The sequence below is a fragment of the Tasmannia lanceolata genome, unplaced genomic scaffold (genome assembly GCF_043159265.1).
Source record: "Tasmannia lanceolata isolate RefF3 unplaced genomic scaffold, GAP_Taslan_0.1 ptg000044l, whole genome shotgun sequence".
In the NCBI taxonomy this organism is placed as follows: Eukaryota; Viridiplantae; Streptophyta; class Magnoliopsida; order Canellales; family Winteraceae; genus Tasmannia; species Tasmannia lanceolata.
Genome location: NW_027518721.1, coordinates 21,368,995 through 21,390,324, shown reverse-complemented (window position 1 = coordinate 21,390,324; position 21,330 = coordinate 21,368,995). Strand labels below are relative to the sequence as shown.

Genomic DNA, 21,330 nt, shown 5'->3' with positions numbered 1-21,330 from the left:
TAAGTCTAAGAGAGCAGTGGGAGTGGGGATATCATGTCCCAACTTCTAATGGGCCAAATAAAAATAGAATTAGTAAGTTAGTAGTTCCAATGGGATGTACCAACCATCCCCCAACCCCCAATTTCAAATCAATGTCTCCTACTTTTAGTGTGTTTTTGGTAGACTTCATGTTTAACTATTAATGTGGGGTATCCAAGAAGTCCTTGTGGTATTACTCTTAAATATAAAGAAAAATCAGTATTAGGATTTGATCCTAGCAATCCATTTGGGGTCCCACACATGGAACACATGAGTTAGATCAAGAATGTTTATCTAGTGGGCATGTATGTGATATCGAGATTATTTAATCCCTCTTTTAATTTAAGAGTTAAAATAGGTAGAGAAAACCTAGTGGTCTCAATGGACCCAGACAGTCAGATGGATCCAAAGGATCCGAATGTTAAAGGACAAAATTTGAGCACAGTAGTTGGATGCAACCTTGTTCATTGGATCTATATCCCAAGGTCTGAAATTATTTTTTATATTGTGGCCTAGACGTAGCCACAAAATTTGAGCAAAACAGTTGGATGCCCCCTCATGCTATATTTGCCTCCACCCCAATACAGTTGTTTAAGGCGCGATTTTAGTATTTAATAGGAGTTTGATAAGGGCAATCTTTGTTTTTCACCAAAAGGAACTAATGAGGTTGTAAACGAGGGACTCTAACTCAACTAAGCCTTTGTCCCAAACTAGTTGGGGTCGGCACAATGTAGATAGGCCATGGCCTGAAAATTTTCTATATATAAGATGATCTTAACTCCGAATTATCCTATGGAGAAGATTTACAGGGCACGACCTTTCTACTACGTTGGGCTCAACAAATGAATGGTTTACATCACCCTGTAATGTGGCCTATCTACTACATTGGGAGGAGTATGGTTGTCAAGGAAATTATCCTCACAAAAAAGTGGCAGAGTTTACAGCCGGCTGCTAATCTGACGCCAACCCTCCTCCTTTATCCTGGCTTGGGACAGGCTGCGAAAAACACAGGTTGTAAATGAGAGATTGAAGCATAATATTCAATCTAGGACAATCACTGTTAGGAAAACTTCCAATCGTATTCGGGCCTCACAAGGGCCTTTTGGGTCCACAATAAGTCCGACACATTGCATGGCCCCCCACTATTATCCAATGACCCTAGCCCTTGATCTATCATTAGGACATGTTTAGGATTCCACCAAAAAAAAGGTACGAAGAGTTGATTTTTGTAGTCTATGTCATGTGGTAGGGGTGCAACTTGGGTTGGGCTTAAGCGGAACCCGAGGGGTTCAACCCGATTTTGGCTCGAGTTGGGTTTGCATTTCATCGGGTTGGGTTGGGTTAGGGTTGAGACATTGGGAACTTGATCCGACCCGAACCTGACCTCTGTCCTCTAATCAAGGATTGAAATTTCAGTTTCCGCCCGGAAATGAAATTTCGGTGGCAATTTTTGGCTTTGGTTTAAATTTCGATAAAAATGATAAAATTGCGGCTGAAAATTTTAAATTTTGGTCTCGGTTTTAAATTTCAGTCTCAGCCAAAATCCAAAATTTCGGTGTTTCAGATGAGATTTAAAATGATGCATCTAATTTTATCTTGTTTTTTCTTACGATTATGTTTTGGGAAGTGATATTTACGCCCATTTTGATTAGTAGGGACACCTAGCGCCAACGTATCAATGACTAAAGGGGGGCTAATGTACTTGATGTCAGAAAAATCCAGTGGGTTTGATTGCCACGTACACTGGTGCTGGGTGTCCCTAGTTATCAAAAGGGGTGTAAATATCACTTCCCTTATGTTTTGGGAAATGATTTCTGTGCTCCAATGTTTTGATAAAGAGGCGATCCAATTTTTATCGTCTAAGTATTTAAAGGGCTATCTAATTTGGGAAAAGGCTTTGACGAGTTGAGTTGAGTATTTAAAGGGCTGTGAAAGGAATATTACTGTTCTAAAAAGCTCTTAAAGACCTTTAAATACTACACAACAAACATGCGGAGCGCATGTTTATAAAAAACAACAGTTTGCTGAAATCGTTCCCCTACGTTTTTCCTTGAATTTTCTGTTCGGCTCTAGGTGAACTCGAGCCTGATTTGGAAAAAAAAAGGGTCGGATGGGTTGGGTTAGGGTTGAGAGATTTAGAGGCGGATTGGGTTCGGGTTGAGGGAATGCTATCTCAGGCTGGGCTAGGGTTGGCCTCGACCCGACCCGAATTGCACCCCTTTGATGACAAGTGGGCTGCTTTCCTGATCAACGATTCACACATTACACACGTGTCCATCTGGGTATCCAACGTCCATACGATAGTCCACGTAGTGGGACTCCCAAACAATACAAAACCGAACAGCCGAAGAGGAGGTTTTTAAAGGAGACATCTCTCGTATTAAATCTCGCACGCTAGGTTTTAGAGGATTCGGAGAGTTATCCTCTCCCCCTCTCTCTGAGCAACATACCATCAAAGGCAATATCTATTTCATAGGGTTTCAATCTCATACCATCAAGAGCAATATCTATTTATATCTATCTATATAGGGGAAAGATAGCAAGAAAGAGAGAGCAAAAACCATGGCTTCCTCCTCTGCAAACATATGGGTATTACTGGGCTTGGGTCTAGCAGGAATAATCCTCATGACCCAAAAATTGAAGAAGGTAATCAAAGAAGATTTTGGGGCCTTTGTTGAAAGATTTCAACTTCTACCCCCTCCTCAGCCTGCACCCCCAAAAGCCCCACATCCCTTGACTGGTCTCTCCTTTGCAGTCTCAGACATGTAAGAGTTCACCTTTTTATATCAAAATTCTTAAATTCTAAATTTCTAGTTTCTTAGTAGGGTTTATAAATATCAGCCCTTTTGGGCTTTTAATGTTATGCTTTTTGTTTGGTTTATGTTTCTTCTTTTACTTTTTCCTCTACTTGTTTGTGAAGAGCATTTTAGTTATTTTGTGTGGTTTAATTTACTATTTAGTTTGTGTAGCTCCCTAACTAGAACCAGGATTAGAGCCGGGTAGATCCCTTTTACCTTCTTAATGAATTTTTTTTCTAAAGGATTCCTTTAGCCGACCCCAACTAGCTTGGGACAAAGGTTTTGTTGAGTTGAGTTGAGTTGAGTTTGTGTAGCTTGATGTTAGTCTTGGATTTAAATGTTGGTTTTTTGGGTCTTGGCCGAAATCATTTAAACAATTCAATTAAATTTCGGCTTTTAAATTTTTTCCACCGAAATTTCTAAAATTTTCGGTGTAATTTTTTTTAAAAAGGGTTAAAAAACGAATTTCACTTAAATATTGTACAACATCCATTCCGTGTACTTTCGGTGTCGGCTTAAATATTTTGGCCAACAAAATTTAAAACTATGATATTAATGTTCATTATCGATTAATTAACATACCTCTCCTTTGATGTTGGGGTTCTTGTGCAAACATATTTATGCATTTACGTTCATTAAAAATTGTAGACCTTTGATTGTAGGCTTGTTCTTTCATGTTTCTTCCTTGATTTATGATAATCAACCATATTCGGGAAGTTTAATCAATGATGTTGCCAGTTTCTCAGTGTTGTATCGACTGTAGTTACAAACTTCCTAGTTGGACGGTGTTGGGTTTTGTCTTGTTTCCCACTTCAAGTGGGTTTCTATCTGTGCTCGTTTCTAATATAACTGGGAGAGATAAACCTAGGCTTGTAAAGGGGCAAAAAGCACACAATTGAGAGTGGCATGGTTAAGAGAAAAAGAGAAGGTAAGAGATAAAGGGAGTTTTTGCTTAGGTTTTCTCTTGGGTTGCTTTTCTCTAAAATCTCAGTTGAGAGGATAAGGGAAAGTGTTGCAGTTTGTGGGTTTGTAGGTTAATCCCATTGTAATCCTTGTATTTTGTTTTCTCACAGTAGAAAATTGGGTTCTCACCCGTGGACGTAGGCATCTTGATCGGACTACTTAAAAACCCAGTGTTCATCCTGTGGTTTGCATTTATTTCTACCATTTCGTTTTCTTTGTGCTCGATCGGATCAGACATTGTCTGGCAAATATCTCAACAAGGGGTATCATAGTTGTGGTTGGAGTGATCTTCGTTGGGCCATGGTTGGAACGATTATGAGTGTCGTTGGAGGTAGGACGATTGTTTCAGGGATTCTTGTTCGAATTGGAGCCCTACAACTAGAAGTGCAGGGTGATCCGGGGCAAGGTTTTAAATGTCGGTCTCGGTGTCGATTTCAGCCACCACCGAAATGTTTCTGTTTCGGGCTGAAATCATGTAAAAATATGATTATGATTTCGTTTATTTTTTCAATTTCGTCCGAAATGTCTAAAATTTTGGTGTACATTTTTTAAATTTTGGTGAATTAAACAAGTCAAAAAAATGCAACCAAAATTTCGGCGATATTTTGGCAAAATTTGGGAATTTTAGTTTAGAGAAAAGAAACGACATTCGATAAAATTTCGGCGACATTTTGTAAAGAAACGACATCATGTGAATTTCGTTTCGGTTTGTGCCGAAACCGAAATATTTCGGCTGAAACGAAATGTTTCGGCCGAAATTTGAAACCATGATCCGGGGTGATCTGAGATGGCTATAAAATCAGTTTCTACAAAGTTCCAACATCGACAGGTTTGACAAAACAGGTAGTTTCATCTTATGGTAGATGAGGGTGAAGGAGATTCTCATTCAATAGTGTTTGGTTAAGGCTGTGAAGGAAATGTTGGATAGCTAAATAAGATGACAGATACTGAGTGGGAAGACCTTGAGTCGAAGGCGGTCAATACAATTCGACTATGTCTGGCAGATAATGTTACGGAAGAAGAATCCATGCCTAACTTATGAGAGAAGTTGCAAAAACTTTACATGTGAGAAAGCTTAAGCTTGGCTACCTAATTATATATGAAGCGATAGTTGTATGTGCTGAAGATGCAATAAGACGAGAATCATATGAAAACATGGTTGTGTTCAACAGACTTGTGGATCAGCTCCTCAAGGTTGAAGAAAAGATGGAGGAAGAATGCCTTATTCAGGGGCGATGACACATGAAAGGGAAGGGGGACAATTGCCCCCCTTAATTTTTGGGAAAAAAAGAACCTTTATTTTTAAGAGGAATGCTAGCATCAAGCGGCTAATTAGCCGCTTGAATGTACTCTGGATCTGATTGGTTACAAATTCGCCAAGCTAGCATTTTTCTTGCAATAAAATCCGTCTCTTTAACTAGAGTTAAAGAAAAATCCCTAATTTGTCACTTTCCCTCTTTTATCAGTTATCTATATGCTATTTTTTCGTTCCAATAAAGAATCCCTAATTAGACGGTTTTCCTCGATCTTTAATAAGTTAGCTTTAACGCCGTTAAGGCAATTTTTTAGTTGCAAGCAATGCAGTGAGAGATTGATTGGGATAAGCTTTAACTACATCTTCGCCTGAGAGAGAAGATTGGGATTATCTTTACGGGACCCACGAACATCCAAACTAACATATAGCTTCTGGCCCCTCACCATGTGTAGTATGGGATTGGATCCATTGATCTGATCAGCTCACGAGTATGGCCCATTCCCATTGCACCCACATTGATTGGATGATCCTGGCCCCTAGATCCATTAATCGTCAATTATCTTTAATCCAAGAAAAGTTGAACCACTGAATTTTTGTAAGCCGTGTCTTACGGGTGAGATATCCTTTTGACATAAGAAAGTTCAAGGGAAGGACACCATGGAAGTAATTGGAATGAAAGGGAGTCGGTTTTTATTGTAGATGATTGCAAAGGCTTAATTTTGTGTGTGGTCCCATGGATTCCCTTCCGGTACCCTCGACCAAAAAAATTACTATAATTTTTGCCCCCCTTGTGCAAAATTTCTGGCATCGCCCCTGGCCTTATTACTTCTTACTTCACTTCCTGATTCATACGACAATCTCGTGACTATGTTATTATTCAATACGGATACGGTGAAGTTAGAAGAAGTCACGACAACTCTCTTATCAAATGCAACTAGGAGGCTTAATCAAGATGTTGGTCAAACGCTTGGGTTTTTTTTTTTGGAATGATAAAAGAAATACTTTGGATGGTCAAAAGCTTTGGTTGATTGTTTGTGGGGAGATTCGAAAAGGAAGGTCGTCTGACGGGGGTTAGAAGAAGGCAGGTCAAGAGCTAGGGTCAGCAGAAATGGCATGCAATTTTATTGTTGTAAGGAATATGACCACATCAAGAGGCATTGCTCGAAGTGAGTTGATAAGTCGATAATGGTGTTACAAATACTGTAGTGGTAGTAACAAATGGACATAGTGAAATGGTTAGAGATGTTCTCACAGCCTCCACAGGTAATTACACTTCTCCTGATGATCAATGGCTTATAGATTCAGGATGCCTTGTTCATTTATGCTCCAAAAGAGAGTATTTTGATACATTCCTGGAGATAAGAGCAAGTGCAGTGGTCTTGCTAGACGAATCAACTTGTGACGTTATAGGAATTGGGATCGTGAAGGTAAAGATATTTGACAGAGTGATTCATACTTTGGATGGTGTGACGTATGTTCCAAAGATACAGAAGAATGTAGTTCCATGGCTTGGCCGTTTGGACTCTAGGAGTTGCAAGTTTTTCACTGTAGGTAGAGCCATGAAAATCACACGCGCCTTATCGTTTTGATGAAAGGAGAGAAGTGTGGCAGATTGTATCGTCTGGTTTGGGACACATTGACTATTGTTCTTATGATCTTGATGTTAAGTGGAAACAGAGTGTCGTGCACACGCATAAGGTCTCTTTCGTAGTTGGTGCACATACGAGTTTCTAGGTTTTAGACCATTGTAAAGAGGTGACAGTTCCTGCGATCAAGGTTTTAAATTTCGGTTTCGGTTTCCACGAAAAAATAAAAATTTCAGTTTTGGTTGGAGATTTTGTTGAAAATCTTGTAAAATCACGGAAACATATGGAAACATATGCAAATGATAGAATTTAAAGATGGTAGGCATTTATTACTACCATATTTAAAATTCAATTTGTTTCGGTGTTGAAAGGCGGGACACGATTGTACAAGAGTGGCAGCCTCCAGCTCAGGTTCTGTTAAAACTCAATTTGGATGGTTCTTACCTCGGTAATCGGGGATCAAAAGGCATAGGAGGAGTTCTTAGAGATTCTGGGGGTGATGTCCCGTGGGCGTTTTCAGGACCCATTGGGATAGCAGATGCAAGTGAAGTAGAGGTTCGGGCAGTCTATCAAGGGATAAAAGTATGGTGAGGGAGGATTTGAATAGGGTAATAGTAGAGGGTGACTCTTTAAACACTTCGGCTGAGAGGAACTTCTACCCCTCCTTGGACATTCGCTTGTTTCTTTGACGAGATACATGATAAAATTGAAGGCTCGTCAATCATTTTCTCGCATGTCAGAAGATCGGCTAATAGTGTGGCAGATCGTTTGGCTAAGGAAGGTGTTGAGAAACAAGTTGAATTTTTTGCCCCAGTGATGCTTGTTTTTGTCGGTTTCTTCAGTTCTTTTTTCTATCCGCATTTGTCCTGTTCTTGTACTTTTTTGGATGACCTTCTTGGTCATCTCCATTGTAATGACATTTGCTGCCATTAAAAAAAAGGATGAAACTTTAGGAGATGCTGGAATAGACATAATGCACACTTAAAAACCATCACATAAGTAAGACAACCATCCATAATGGTTTAAAAACATCGAACACCTAATGATATGCACTGTTGCACATTTCCGATAATTCAGACTTTAGTACATATCAAATTTCACATGTAATTCATAAAAATAGTAGTACACCTTACATGCACAACAATTCACATAGTATTGTAATACCGGCTTATATAGTATACTACTACCACACCCTGCGATGAGGATGGATTGAGATCTCTCTCCAGGGTTGACTGGGTGAGTCAATCGGTCGGTAGCTACACATGTGCATTGGCTGTGTTGATCGACTCAGGTGGAGGCAGAACCAAGGTGATTCAATTGTATGTAGCTGATACTTTAGAAGGCCAATGATGGTTTCCTGCTATCACAAACTAATGCCGACATAAATGGAAAATAAAATCTTTAGGTAGCTGGAAAACAAGCAAGGTGGATATTTGCGGGTTAATCCTGTTGTAATGCTTGTGTTTTATTTTCTTATAGTGGAAGGTCATGTTCCGCCTGTGGACGTAGGCATCTTGGGCGGACAATGTAAAAAATTGGTGTTTATCATGTGGTTTGCTTTTATTTCTACTATTCTGTTTCTTTTGTGCACGAATAGATCAGATTTTGCGAAACGGATTTCTCAACAGATGGGAAGCTCATTTTCCTTGAAGTTCGTTTTGGAATAATTTCTCCTTGCTTCCCAAATTTGTGAAAGTACCACACTTTTTATGCATTTCCTCTTAATTAAGAGTACAATTCCTATTTAGGTGATTATTTTTCATAAAAGAAGGTTTTTTCTTTTTGATAATGCCAAATGAGCATATTTAATAAAAGACTTTAAAACTTAAATACTCATCTTATGTTTCAAATAAAACATTTATGGATCATTTTCCAAAAACTAAAGATTTAATTTTTGAATGATAATGATGAATATTATAAAACCTTTCAAAAAAAATGATGTATATTATAAATGGGCATAGCCCGGGGATCAAGATTGTCGTCTACAAGAAAAGAGAAAACAAAAGAAAAATAACACAATTAAGAGAGGATAAAATAATTAATCTTGGGACAGAATAAAAAATTTCAAGATCCGATATGTCCTCTATGGTTCTAGCCAACAATTCCGTCTTGTTGTTTTCCAAAAACATGACGCTTTATATTCATTTCCTCTTCAAGAAAAAACCAACTACACCAGAAATAAGGAAAGCTCTCTTGATCTGGCAAGGCTGCCCACCTCGCCATTAGACGGTCTTCTGACGTGCTGAAATCAAATTGGGTGACCATCCATGCAGTGAAGGTTCTCAGCACTCATCTCTGCAAATCTCTACGGATGTGGTTGACTCCCACGAGTTAATAGAAAGTTAGATCTACATTGGATCTTCTATCCAACCACCGGATGACATTAATGCTCTGTTTGGTTGCTTGAAGTTGGCTGGGAGATTAGGAGGAGAAGTTAAACGGAATTATACAAGCATGGAAGACGGGGAGGAGATTAGAAGAATAGTGGTTGGAAGAAGAGGAGGAGATTAGAATAAGAGTGGTAAGTAGTCTTTGGTTGCGCGGGAAGATCATCAGAAGAAGTGGGGTGTCATTACCAAAATAGAGGGTGGAAGAGAGAGAGGGAAGAGAGAGAAAGAAAGAAAAGAGAATAAGACAAGAATCTTATCCGAATCTCCCACCAAAATTCCACCAAAATAGTGAAAGATGGGAACATTGCCACCATGTGGGGGCCACGCAGGAAAAAAGCTAATAATGATGTCTGGAACATGTCTGGTCGTCAAAGGGAGTTTGGGCTACCAAACATGCTTTGGGGAGATCTTCTGAAGATCATCTTCCAATGAGCTCCCCGAAATGAGCAACCAAACAGGGCATAAGGGAATCTCCCTCCGCAATAAGACGATCAAGTCTCTTCTAGCTGTGATCTCGATGCCCTGTAGAATCACCCTCACTTGCGCCCCATTAGAATCCTTGAACCCAATGTGCCCTAAAAGGCCCATCTGACCGATCAAATCTCATTTCTAAGAAGGCCTCCAACTGCAGTTGGACCCCCCTCCCTCCCCAAATAAGTTGAAGGGTTAAGGAGAGACATATCTTGAATTTCCCTTCAAGCTTTACTTTGCCATCTAATAATATAAAATTAACTTTCTTGTCCGTTTTGTGTTTGCGACTCAAATGCTTTGAATCTGACTTCCAAAAATATCAAAATTCATTAACGAGATGGATTTTCCTTCTCTGAATTACTTTTCTTCAATGATTTTACTTGATTTAGGATCAATTCCTATTTCAAGACAACTATTTTCTAAATTAGCACTTGAAATTGAGTTTAGCTTCATTCTTTCATTTGCATTCACTTCGCCTTCTTGTTTTCTTTTCCATCACTTTCATAGATATGATCACCTTTGATTTCTCGAAACCCATCTTCATGTTTTCCATCATTTCCTTGGACTAGGTCTTTATAGTTATTGAGAGAATACATTGAGAAATTCCTGCATAATGACTTGCCGTTCTAACTAGTATTTTGAGTCCTTTTATAAGGCTATCTTGTTATGTTTATCAAAAAGAAGAAGAAGAAGAAGACAACAGAAAACACATTGTAGGGTTGAGAATCGATGTAGATTGAATATCATCCTTATTATCCAATGTATACTTAATTCTTGATTCTTTACTTCCACGTTTTTTTTTTTGCAAATAAAAAAGACCAGTGCCCACATCTGTACAAGATTTAGGTTTAAAATCTTCATTCGTTGGCATAAAGATGATCTTATCCCCATCTTCTACAAAAGAGTATGTTTTTTCTTTCCACCGTTATCTGCATCCTGATCATATTTCCATGGTTTTCCTATTAATATGTGACATGCATTCATGACTACGCCATATCACATTTATTCATTGTATCTTGTATAGTTATAGATACTCTTCTCCTTTCAATTGTAAATTTTCCATCATCTCCCTTGAAATTTTACGTGGCCCACCAAAACCTACTTAAACTTTACCCGAATATTAAATAACAATCATTCGTCATGGTATCAAGTTATTAGCATCCATGGATCTCTCTAAAGTAGAAATTGAAGGGGACTCTAAGAATGTGATCAGCTGGTTCATTAAAATGCATTCCTTTCCTTGGAGATTTGCTAGGTGGATTGATGATGAGATTCAAGATATCATTGGTGAGTCTAGTGCCCTGGCATACCATGTAAGAAGATCTGCTAATGGTGTGGCAGACAAATTAGCCAAGGATGGAGTCATTAGGGATAGCATTCAATTGTTTGAATTTCTCCCTCCTTGATTACTCTATTCTCATGTTGTATCTATTACTTTTATGTTCTTTTTATGGGCTCCGGCCTTTATATTAATATAATCACCATTCAAAAAAAAATAAAAAATCTTCATAAATCATAATTATCAAACCTGCCAATTTTTGTGACCAACCGAGCTCTGTAGGACCCACCATTCACATTAGCTTGATATTTTAGACCTTAAACTTGATGTTTAAGACACCTTAGAGTCTATACTTTCACATCTCGATCAACCTAGTTTTTTACTGAATCATCTTTTTCTAAATTATAGACTTGTTCATGAACTTTGCTTGCATCAAGGGGGTTACTCCAAATACCGATAGAATCCGTTGATCAACCATCCTTAATATGTAAATTTGAGTAGTCCTATTTATTAAAATTTGATAATTCATTGACGGCACCTTTCAAAAAAAAGATAATTCATTGATGATTTTATTGGATGAATTTCCATGTGACGACTGACAACCATAGTAAAAGGCTTTGCTGTTTTTTTTTTTGAATGGAGAAAGGGTTTGTTGTTTTAATGGTTATCGTATTTCAAGTTAATGAATGTGTAAGCGGGTATGCAAATTTTTTTTAATCTTCAAAGACTTTCCATTGACCATAACGAAAAACTTTATTGTTTTACTGATTACCAGATTTGATATAGAAGGATTTATAACCGGGTTTGGCAATCCAGACTGGGCAAGGACACATGAAACTGCAGCTCGAACATCTTTGGCAATTACAACTATCATAGAAGGGGGTGCCACTTGTGTTGGAAAAACTGTCATTGATGATATGGCATATAGGTGAGTACTTGGCTCATTCCTTCTCTTCGAGTTTCTTCTTTTTATCTCTACATTTATATTTATATTTATACATTATGTGGATTGTGGGTAAGCGCCCATTCCATGAAGGATGACTGCCCTTGGTTTTGGCTTCTAATAATTTTTTGGCCTTTGTTTTGCATAATCGGAGGCGTAATTGTTACACGTAGTTTTTTTTCCTAATGTTTTTCTATAGAAGTTTATGTCTGTAGTAATTTAATTCTAATTGGTATTTGCTGCCTCTATAATTTGGATATGTGTATTTTCAGTATCAGTGGAGAAAACAAGCATTATGATACACCTACCAATCCGAAAGCTCCTTCAAGAATTCCAGGAGGATCTTCCAGTGGATCTGCTGTGGCAGTTGGCGCTGGACTAGTAGATTTCTCTTTGGGTAAGCTTCTACATATGAAGTTTTTTTTTTCTTTAATAAAATGGTTTTGTTTCTACCGCAAATGCTCGCATTCTACCACTTATTTTGTAAAAAATTGTTTGATACATATTTTCCTTCTTTAATCACTTTTGATAATATAACATTTTTTTGTTCAATTTTGTTCATCACCTATATTCACACCGATAATATTTCTCTTATTTGTGTATGCTGATGATTAAGCAGCAAAAGAAGGCAATTCAAATCAAACTTTCCATTCAGAAGGATTTTTCGAGTCACATAACACCCCCCCGTCCCCCGGCGCTCTTTCAGAAAAAAAAAACACCAACACTGAGTCACAATCCCCTTAAACTATATGTGTTAGTATTCAGATGGTTTGTTATCAGCTGGGTAAAACAAAAGTTAGTAAATCAGTTATTGGAAAGCTGGTATTGCAAAAAAGCTAAGCACTTTAGGTCGTTTAATTTGGAAGATGATCCCCATGGAAATTTGGTGGGGGTTTTGGAAAGAAATGAACAAATAGACCTTTAACAATGAGGCAAAATCAGAAGGATTGGTCGCAATGAAGATTACAAAATACTAGCTAATTGGGAGACGTGATCTCATGCTGTTTAGGCCCGATTGGACCTAACAATGCTAGGATGAGATGTTTCAGATCTGAACTGCAAGGCAAATTATTACTAGAGGACACAATAAGTTTAAGGCAATGATAAATTCACACCCCCTGTAGGATAATTCGCACCCCTTTAAAGGAGGGTATATGGCAGACTTTTAATGCCTTTTGACCTTAATTCATGTTAAGGGGTGCGAATTTATCATCGCCCTAAATTTGATCTCGTGGATTAAATGACATAAGGAAGGAATATGTAGATTGGGCCAATATATCAGTCTGATAAGAGACATTATGAGAGGTCTGGTTGATACCTCGAGGGGTCCAGGCATGTTTCTTAAAGAGCAAACAAGGTAGCAGACAAGTTGGCCAAGGAGGGAGTGGCAACAGAGTGTATGTAGGGCGGATCTTGCCCACTAATGTAACTTTGTAATCTTCTTTTCTCAAATTTTCACAAGAAATTTATCTTTTTCAAAAATAAAATAAAATCCATAACCAAAGATTCTACCAGAACCTAATCTTATCAGCCTTCCCAGTCCTAAACCTAATTCCAAACTTGAACTTTTCTTTGATAAAGAATGCGGACCACCATACTCCTGTGCCTACACCCCTAAGGAATTCCCTGATTCCGCTTCTCGCACACACTCACCGACCTTGTTTGGACAGTGTTTTTGCTCCAACTTCCATAACTTCCTTCACCAAGGTTTTACGTTTCAGTGTCGGTTTCGGCTACCACCGAAACCGAAATTTCGGCCGAAATCATGTAAAAATATAATAATAATGTCTTTTGTTATTAAATTTCCACCGAAATGTCTAAAATTTCGTCAATTTCGGCGATTTCAGTTGAAATCTTAACATTTCGGTGGACATTTTTATAATTTTTTTTGTTTCGATCTTTGATGGCTGACAGTCAATTGCAGGTATTGATACTGCTGGTGGTGTGAGAATACCTGCTGGATTTTGTGGTATCTTAGGATTCCGGCCGTCTCATGGCGCTGTTTCTAGCATTGGTGTTATTCCTGTTTCACCAAGTCTTGACACTATTGGTATGTTTGGACAGGTTGCAATCAAATTGAATCTAAGATGTATTTTCCATTTCACTGTCTCCACATACAATGCTAGCTTTTAAATATTTAATAAACATATCTTAGAAGATATGGTATCTATTTTTATTCAGAAAAAAATATGGTATCTATTTTTCACAGAAACATGCAGCTTACTAGTTAATGGAAACTTGATTATTATTCGAGAATGTTATATGAAACTTGCCTTCAGATATATTTGCTATTTCACGGTCTTCAGATAGTATGCCAACATTTAAATAATTGATGATTGTCTCTCAGAAGATATACTATTTCTTATTTACAGAAAGATGTGGCCATCTTGTTTGGTGAAACATGATATTATTATTTCTGGAGAACTAAATATAAAATTCCTCTTGACTTTATTAGTGACCCTAATCAGGGTGTTCGTGGTGATATACGACAGATGTGAATGAATTGAAGGATATATGCGGTCATCTAAGGCCTACCCCATGACTTCCTATTGTCTTAAACCAACAGAAGACCACTGTTTTCAAATTCTGCAGGCCCTTAAAATCTTATGGCAAGAGTTTAGAAGTGGATAAGTATTATTAGTACTGTCTCCACCACTTGTGTAGCCATTTTCTTAAATTTGACGTCGTGTTGTCAGCTGTGCCATGGATTTGATTTAAATAAAGCTTTCTGGACTTGAACTTCACCGCTACACACATCCAATTCTGCTGTATTTTCCATAGTTTTACCCCCACCCCCCCCACCACCACGCACCCACACACACGTGGACTCCCCCGAGTCGACTGCCTTTTACGGTTTTACGTTGGCTGCGTTTTGCGTTCTGTCGCTGCATTTAGTCCTACAAAAGTCAATAAAAACTTCTTTGACTGTCCCAAGTTATGACCGCATCAACTGAGTACTCGACCGCGTCGTGCTAAGTTGACTAGGATTTTCTTCAGCCGCGTTTTGACCCACATCCACGTTTTGACCCACTACTATTTTTCACACTGCGAGCCTCCAGAATTGATGCAGATCCATATTTTCATCTTATAAAAATAGAAATCCTGATTCTGGCATAGATCCATTTTTTTAAAAATGGCATAGATCCATTTAGGTATCCTAGGCATTGTTTTCAATAGTACTGTTTGTTTAATCTATGTGATTTTAATAGTTATGTAGATACTTAGTAGTATTTCAATAAAATAACTTGTGTATCAGTCACCATTTCAAAAAAAAAAAAAAACTTGTGTATCAGTCATTGGTATCCTGACATGCCTAACGAACACCTACATAATGGCTGTATGGCATTTGTTAATTATGTGTAGCTATTGTAGTGTTATCCCTAAAAAATGTTTTTTCATCCCAAATTTAGAGGTAAGTTGCTTTTTCATTTATTTGTGATTTGTGGACATCCCTTCTTATTATTGCCTTCTCAAATTCATTACTCTTTATATTATTACACTGAAAGAAGCTAGATGTTATTTTCACTGCAATATTATTACAATTTGAAAATTGACATATGGTCAAATGGCCATATTAGTCTCAGTTATTTGCTATCTTATCTTGGAGGCCTCAATTTTGCTAAGTATTGGTATCCTTATGACATAAGGAGGTAGTGAATGCGAGAAGATAGGAGGAGGAGGAGAAAGAAAATAAGGAGGTAAGGGAGGTAGGGAAATCAAAGAAGAGATGGAGTGGGATATCAAGAGGGAAGAGAGAGTGAGAAATAAAGAGAGATGCGAGAGAGAGAGAGAGAGAGAGAGAGAGAGAGAGAGAAGGACCGAGAGGAGAGAAGAACTGCGAGGGTAAGGAGAGAAGAGGAAGAAGGAGAGGAGAAGACGAGGAACTAGGGAAAGAAGAAAGAAAGAGAGGTGAGAGGAGAAGAAGAAGATGAGGCTCACCTTGCTCCTGTGGAGAGGAAGAGATGGACGCCCATGGCATCAAGAGAGAGGGTTGCCTGCTCCTTGTATTTTCGATTATTTCAAGTTAGCTCCTTCTTTGTTTCCTGTACATTATGTTGTTTTTGTAGAGAAGTTATACAGTGCAAGTTAGCATATCATTTAGTAACATCGAATTTTTGTATCTGTAATAATATGGCCATACTAATGTCATGTGTATGGATTCTATGGAATAGAGGCTACACTATTTCGATCTGCGATTGAGGTCATGATGCTCTGAACCTACCAACATTTCTTTTTGTTAACTAACACTTGTTTTCAAAGAGGAGTATATATCCCCTTTTTTTTTCTTTTTGGTTGTTGACAAGGAGTATATATGTGTGTGTGCGTGTGTATATATATATATATGGGGAGAGAGAGAGAGAGAGAGAGAGAGAGAGAGAGAGAGAGAGAGAGAGAGAGAGAAGTTATATGATGAAAGGCCTTATAAACATGTAAATGTGGTACGTCAGAAGTACCATCCTTGATATTTGATCAAATAGCAGCTTCTCAAAAAGTGATCTGCTGTTGGAGAGAGAGAAGTTATATGATGAAAGGCCTTATAAACACGTAAATGTGGTATGTTAGAAGTACCATCCTTGATATTTGATCAAATAGCAGCTTCTCAAAAAGTGATCTGCTTTTGGATCAAATATCAAGGGTGGCACCCCTACCGCCCCTACCGTATAGTTGTAAGCTAGGAAGCACATGTACTCTCCCGAGGCTCCCGTACCCGACACGTATTAGGTGCGGGTACGCCCCGGGTACGTCCTGGGTACGTACCCCAATTTTTGTTTAAAAAAACCCCAATTTTGGTTGCTAGGTGCGTGTCGGGTGCGTACCCGACACCTCCTGCTTCTCCTGTATGGTGGTGTAAATCCAGACAGGTAAAATAGTAAAGTAAATGTCTTTACTATTTTATTGTCCATTTACTTAAGATTTATATGTAAATAACAGAATACCCCCCATTTGGATTTATTAAAAATAGTTTCAAGACCCAAATCTAAAAGGAAAAAAAGTCAACTCTCCTGTTCTAGTACAAAATCTGAAGAAAAAGGGTCGGGTCAAAATTTTAACTATCTTAAATTTCCAAACGGTTGGGTATTTTTCAAATTTTAAAAATTTATAAAATCTATCATGTCCAAACATTATTAAATCCCAAAAGTCCGGTATAAAAAATCTCATAATTTGGTCTCTAAAAATTATTCATCTTGTCAGGCACTGGTCAACACATCGGCGGCAAACTTTTTTTCTAATGAATGATGTATTGATGCCTCATGTTATGAAATATGGAACTTAATCACTTATGAAATTAAGAGTAGTATTAGAACTTCCCATTTTGGTGATATTACTGTTATTTGATTGCTCTCCAATTATTATTTTTTAATTTTTATAAATATATAATAAAATATTAAAAAATATTATTATATTTGGCGTACCCGAACGTACCCGCACCCGGTTTTTTTGGAAAATCAAGTACCCACGTACTCGTGTCGTGCCGTACCCTTACCCGTGCTTCATAGGTTGTAAGGCCTTATACCATATAAAAACTCATATATATATATATATATATATATATATAACAAGAATGTAAAGACCTACATGTGTATGATCTGTGGAAGAGAAGATTTTGAGAAGCTGCTGTTGGATCAAATATCAAGGGTGGCCCCCCTACAGTATAGTTGTAAGGCCTTATACCATATAAAAACTCATGTGTATATATATATATATATAATGTTTGAAAAATGACGATTTCATTAACAGTTAAAATAGGGACAAGATGTCCTATGCCCAATATATATATATATATATATATATATATATATATATATATATATATATAGAGAGAGAGAGAGAGAGAGAGAGAGAGAGAGAGAGAGAGAGAGAGAGAGAGAGAGAGAGAGAAAACGGTTCCTACACACATGTGTAGATAAGTTATCTACACACTAGCTTAAAATACAGTGGGGGCCACATTATTTGGGTGATCCAAACCATTCATTTTTAAGGCCCTCTCATAGATAGGGTGTCCACAAAAAATCAGATCCATAGGATCATCCTAACCATTCGAACTTTGGAGGCAAAAAATGAACTAATTTGTGAAGGTTTAGAGACATCCATTTTACCTCCACAAATCGTAGGGTTGGGATGATCCTATGGATCTGATTTTTTGTAGACATCCTATCTATGTGAGGGCCTTTAAAATGGATGGCTTGGATCACCCAAACAATGTGGGCCCCCACTGTATTTTAAGCTAGTGTGTAGAGAACTCTCTACACATATGTGTAGGAACCGTTTTCTCATATATATATATATATATGCTACTTGTGAATGATCTGTGGAAGAGAAGACTGTTAACCGTGCATCTCCATATTTATGCTACTTGTGTAGATCCACACACATGTTCTGTGTCTGAGGCACTTAAAATGCGTAGATGTTTCATTCTACCATTTTGAATTTGAGGCTTAAATGGGGAAGAAAAAAAAATCCAAAAGAACCATAGCATAATTTTGATCTAAAGCGCCAGTTTGTATCATTCCATCCATATCAAATGGAGCATTTGTTGAATTTATAGTTTGATTGCCGTAAGTTAAATCTTGCGCTATCTTGGAATTTGGTAGTATGGTCACTCAATTCTGCATTCACATTATACAGAATTTTATGTAATTTGTGCCAAAGAAGTTTATTTGATGTTAGTCTATTTCGTTTAAAGTTACAATTTCTTTGCTCTCTCTCTCTCTCTCTCTCTCTCTCTCTCTCTCATTTTAATGGTGGTAAAATTGTTGAGAAATCAGAAGAGAAAACACAACCATTGATGTTTCAAATTTTCACAAGCAGGATGGTTTGCGAAGGATCCTAGTATCTTGCGTCGTGTGGGTCATGTGCTACTGCAACTTCCCTATGCCGATTCACGCCTACCTAGGCATATTATAATAGCTGATGACTGTTTTCAACTGCTAAAGATTCCTGTGAGCCGCATTGCTCAGGTGGTGATTAAATCCACAGAGAAGCTTTTTGGAAGTATGTTCTGTTTGTCAACTTCCATTTTCTCTTGATTACTATCGAAATTGAAATTGGTTGCACCCTTCATAGAATTTTCCACTCTTTTTTTGTTGGTATTCTGTATGTTGAATTATCTATTTTTTTTTACAATCACCACTTCTATAGGACAAGTTTTGAACCATGCAAAACTTGGTGACTATTTGGCTTCTAAAGTTCCAAGCTTGAAACATTTTCATAACAAGAACAGGAATGGTGAACTGAAATTATCTTCCATAAGCTCACTAGCATATGCTATGCAGTTGATTCAAAGGTGAGTTGGCTTTCTTGTCGTTTTGAAATTTAGAATTTTTTGTATGCCATGGCTATTTGAACTTTTTGTTTGCTCATGGCATTTCTTTTGGATTCCTTATTCTTTTCTTCTTTAACTTGTATAATCTGTTACAACAACTTGACCTATAATCTGTTACAACCATTCAAAAAAAAAATGCATAATCTGTTACATAATACTTCTTGTTGATGTTACAAAATCCATCCTCATTCAAGGGTCATCATTCCTCATATTCTGGTGCCATGGAGGTTGGAATGTGAGGGGATGGGTTTGAGGTTGCATGCATTTTAATGTTCAACAACTTGAACTTGACCTATAACTTACCTAGAGTTTGGTGCGATAAACCTTAGAAAATGTTGCAAAACTGGCAAGGTAAAAGTTGCAAGAGATTTTTGTTGACTGCCGATTTGTTGGAAACTACCCAACTACTTACAGATGTGGTTCTTTGTTCCAAGACATATATGACTTGGATAACTTCTGAGACGACATAATGTTGGACATGAAATACTCTCTTCAGGTGGCAAAACAGTGATAGAAGTGCTCTTTCCTTTCCCTTCTGTCATCTTCAGCTATCCTTCAAGATTACCACTGTTTTTTAGACCAAATTGCCTTTCATTCAATCCGGTTGCTTATGTGAATATTCAAAGATTCTGTTTCGTCTTCACACACACACACATCTCTCTCTCTCTCTCCCGCTCACCATCCAAACTCAATTTTCTTCTCTGCCGTGAGTTGGATAGAGGAAGCAAGGAGCCCCAATCCACATAAGATACTCTGGAATTCATCCTTTTAATTCTTTGTTGTGTATTTTTCCTGGGTGAATTGCATGTTACCTATTGAAATGCCTTTTGTGATTGCCTGGAATATCTGGACTTTCCGCATTAATTTTTATGTTATCATTGACATTCTTTGTGGAAGAAGTCAGCCTATGCTACTTTCCTTTCAATTGCGGCCAAGATAATGTAGGATGGGTACGGAACAATCATTATGCATGCAGCTCTGATACCAAGTTGATGTAGGATGAATCTATGGAAGGGCTGTTGGGGATGAAAAGGATGGGTGAAAATTAAGGTTTTGAATCCTAGAACATGTGATTAGATTTGAAAAATATTTCTACTAGGTTTAGGGTGGGTTTAGAAGGCTGCAAACGTATTATGCTGGGAAGGTGCAGGCAGCAAGGTTTTTGGCGAGACTAAGGGATGTAGTGATGAAAAACGATATATAGAGATCAAGAACTAAAAATAAAGAGGATAAAACAAGTAATTAAAGAGAAAGACCAGAGAAAAGAAATAGAGAGAGATTACCCCTTGGGGTTTTCTCCTGTGCTATGGTTCAAGCAAGCTTTGGAGCAATTCGTTGATCCTTTTGTTGTGTAATGGATCCTCAAAAGTGGCCAAAGGCCTTATATTTATATACAAAATAATTCCCTTACTTCTAATAAAACTTGGACTTCTAACCTAACTTGGCAAGACTTAATCCACTAATTCTAATAGAACCCACCAAATCTAAACAAATTAGAACTTCTAGTTATAACTTAGCTAGAAAATCTCTACAAACTAGAATGAAAACTTACTATTTTTAGTCAACCCGATCGTACTATTTCTAGCAAACCAACTCTACTATTTTAAGTTAGTAAAGCTGAACTTACTATTTTATTAAATACAAACTTACTATATTAAGTAATTTTTGACAAGGGCATACCAGAAGTACTTTAATGCGCCCCCACATTGACATTGACACCCCTTCTATAACATAAGACACTTAAATATGGGGCCTAGGATGGTCTCCATCATTCTGCTATTTGTTCTTTTGTATTATGAAAACAGATCTAGTTTTCCAATTTCATTGTACCATTATAATTATATTTTCTCTTTGCAATAGCTTAAATGGCTGTTGGATAAGGAGAAAATGCTAAAATTTCCAATCCATCTGATATTTTACTGGTTGACTCATGCATTGGGTCCTTGTTGTGTGCCTCATAAATATAGGCATGAGTTCAAAACTTCTCATGAGGATTGGATCAACTCTGCCAAGCCTGTTCTGGATCCTGTTATATCAGCTGAGATACGTGCAACACTAGAGCCTGGGGATGTAAATCTCGACTACTGCCAATCAGCAAGGGGTGAAACACGCTCGGCTCTTAATGCTCTTTTGAAGGTAACAGATCATCAACAATTTGTGTAGAACACTTGCATATATCTTCTTACAGATTGGTTTGGTATGGCTTGGATTTTGAACTTTTTGGCAAATTATATTTTTATACATGGCATGCTTCTGTTATTATATTTTGATAAATTTTTGCTTTATTTTTTTTCCATTAACTT

At 37.5% G+C, this 21,330-nt stretch overlaps 1 protein-coding gene across 1 annotated transcript in view; it reads left to right on the top strand.

Moving 5' to 3' along the window:
• Positions 1–2,377: 2,377 nt before the first annotated feature.
• Positions 2,378–21,330, top strand: part of TOC64-III (translocon at the outer membrane of chloroplasts 64-III) — a 29,982-nt gene continuing 11,029 nt past the window's right edge. Inside the window, exons 1-7 of the mRNA XM_077373971.1 lie at positions 2,378–2,783; positions 11,536–11,688; positions 11,976–12,100; positions 13,628–13,753; positions 18,514–18,696; positions 18,844–18,988; positions 20,995–21,163. Coding sequence (XP_077230086.1) covers positions 2,581–2,783; positions 11,536–11,688; positions 11,976–12,100; positions 13,628–13,753; positions 18,514–18,696; positions 18,844–18,988; positions 20,995–21,163 — 1,104 coding nt within the window. The 5' untranslated portion in view covers positions 2,378–2,580. The remainder of the gene's footprint in view (positions 2,784–11,535; positions 11,689–11,975; positions 12,101–13,627; positions 13,754–18,513; positions 18,697–18,843; positions 18,989–20,994; positions 21,164–21,330) is intronic.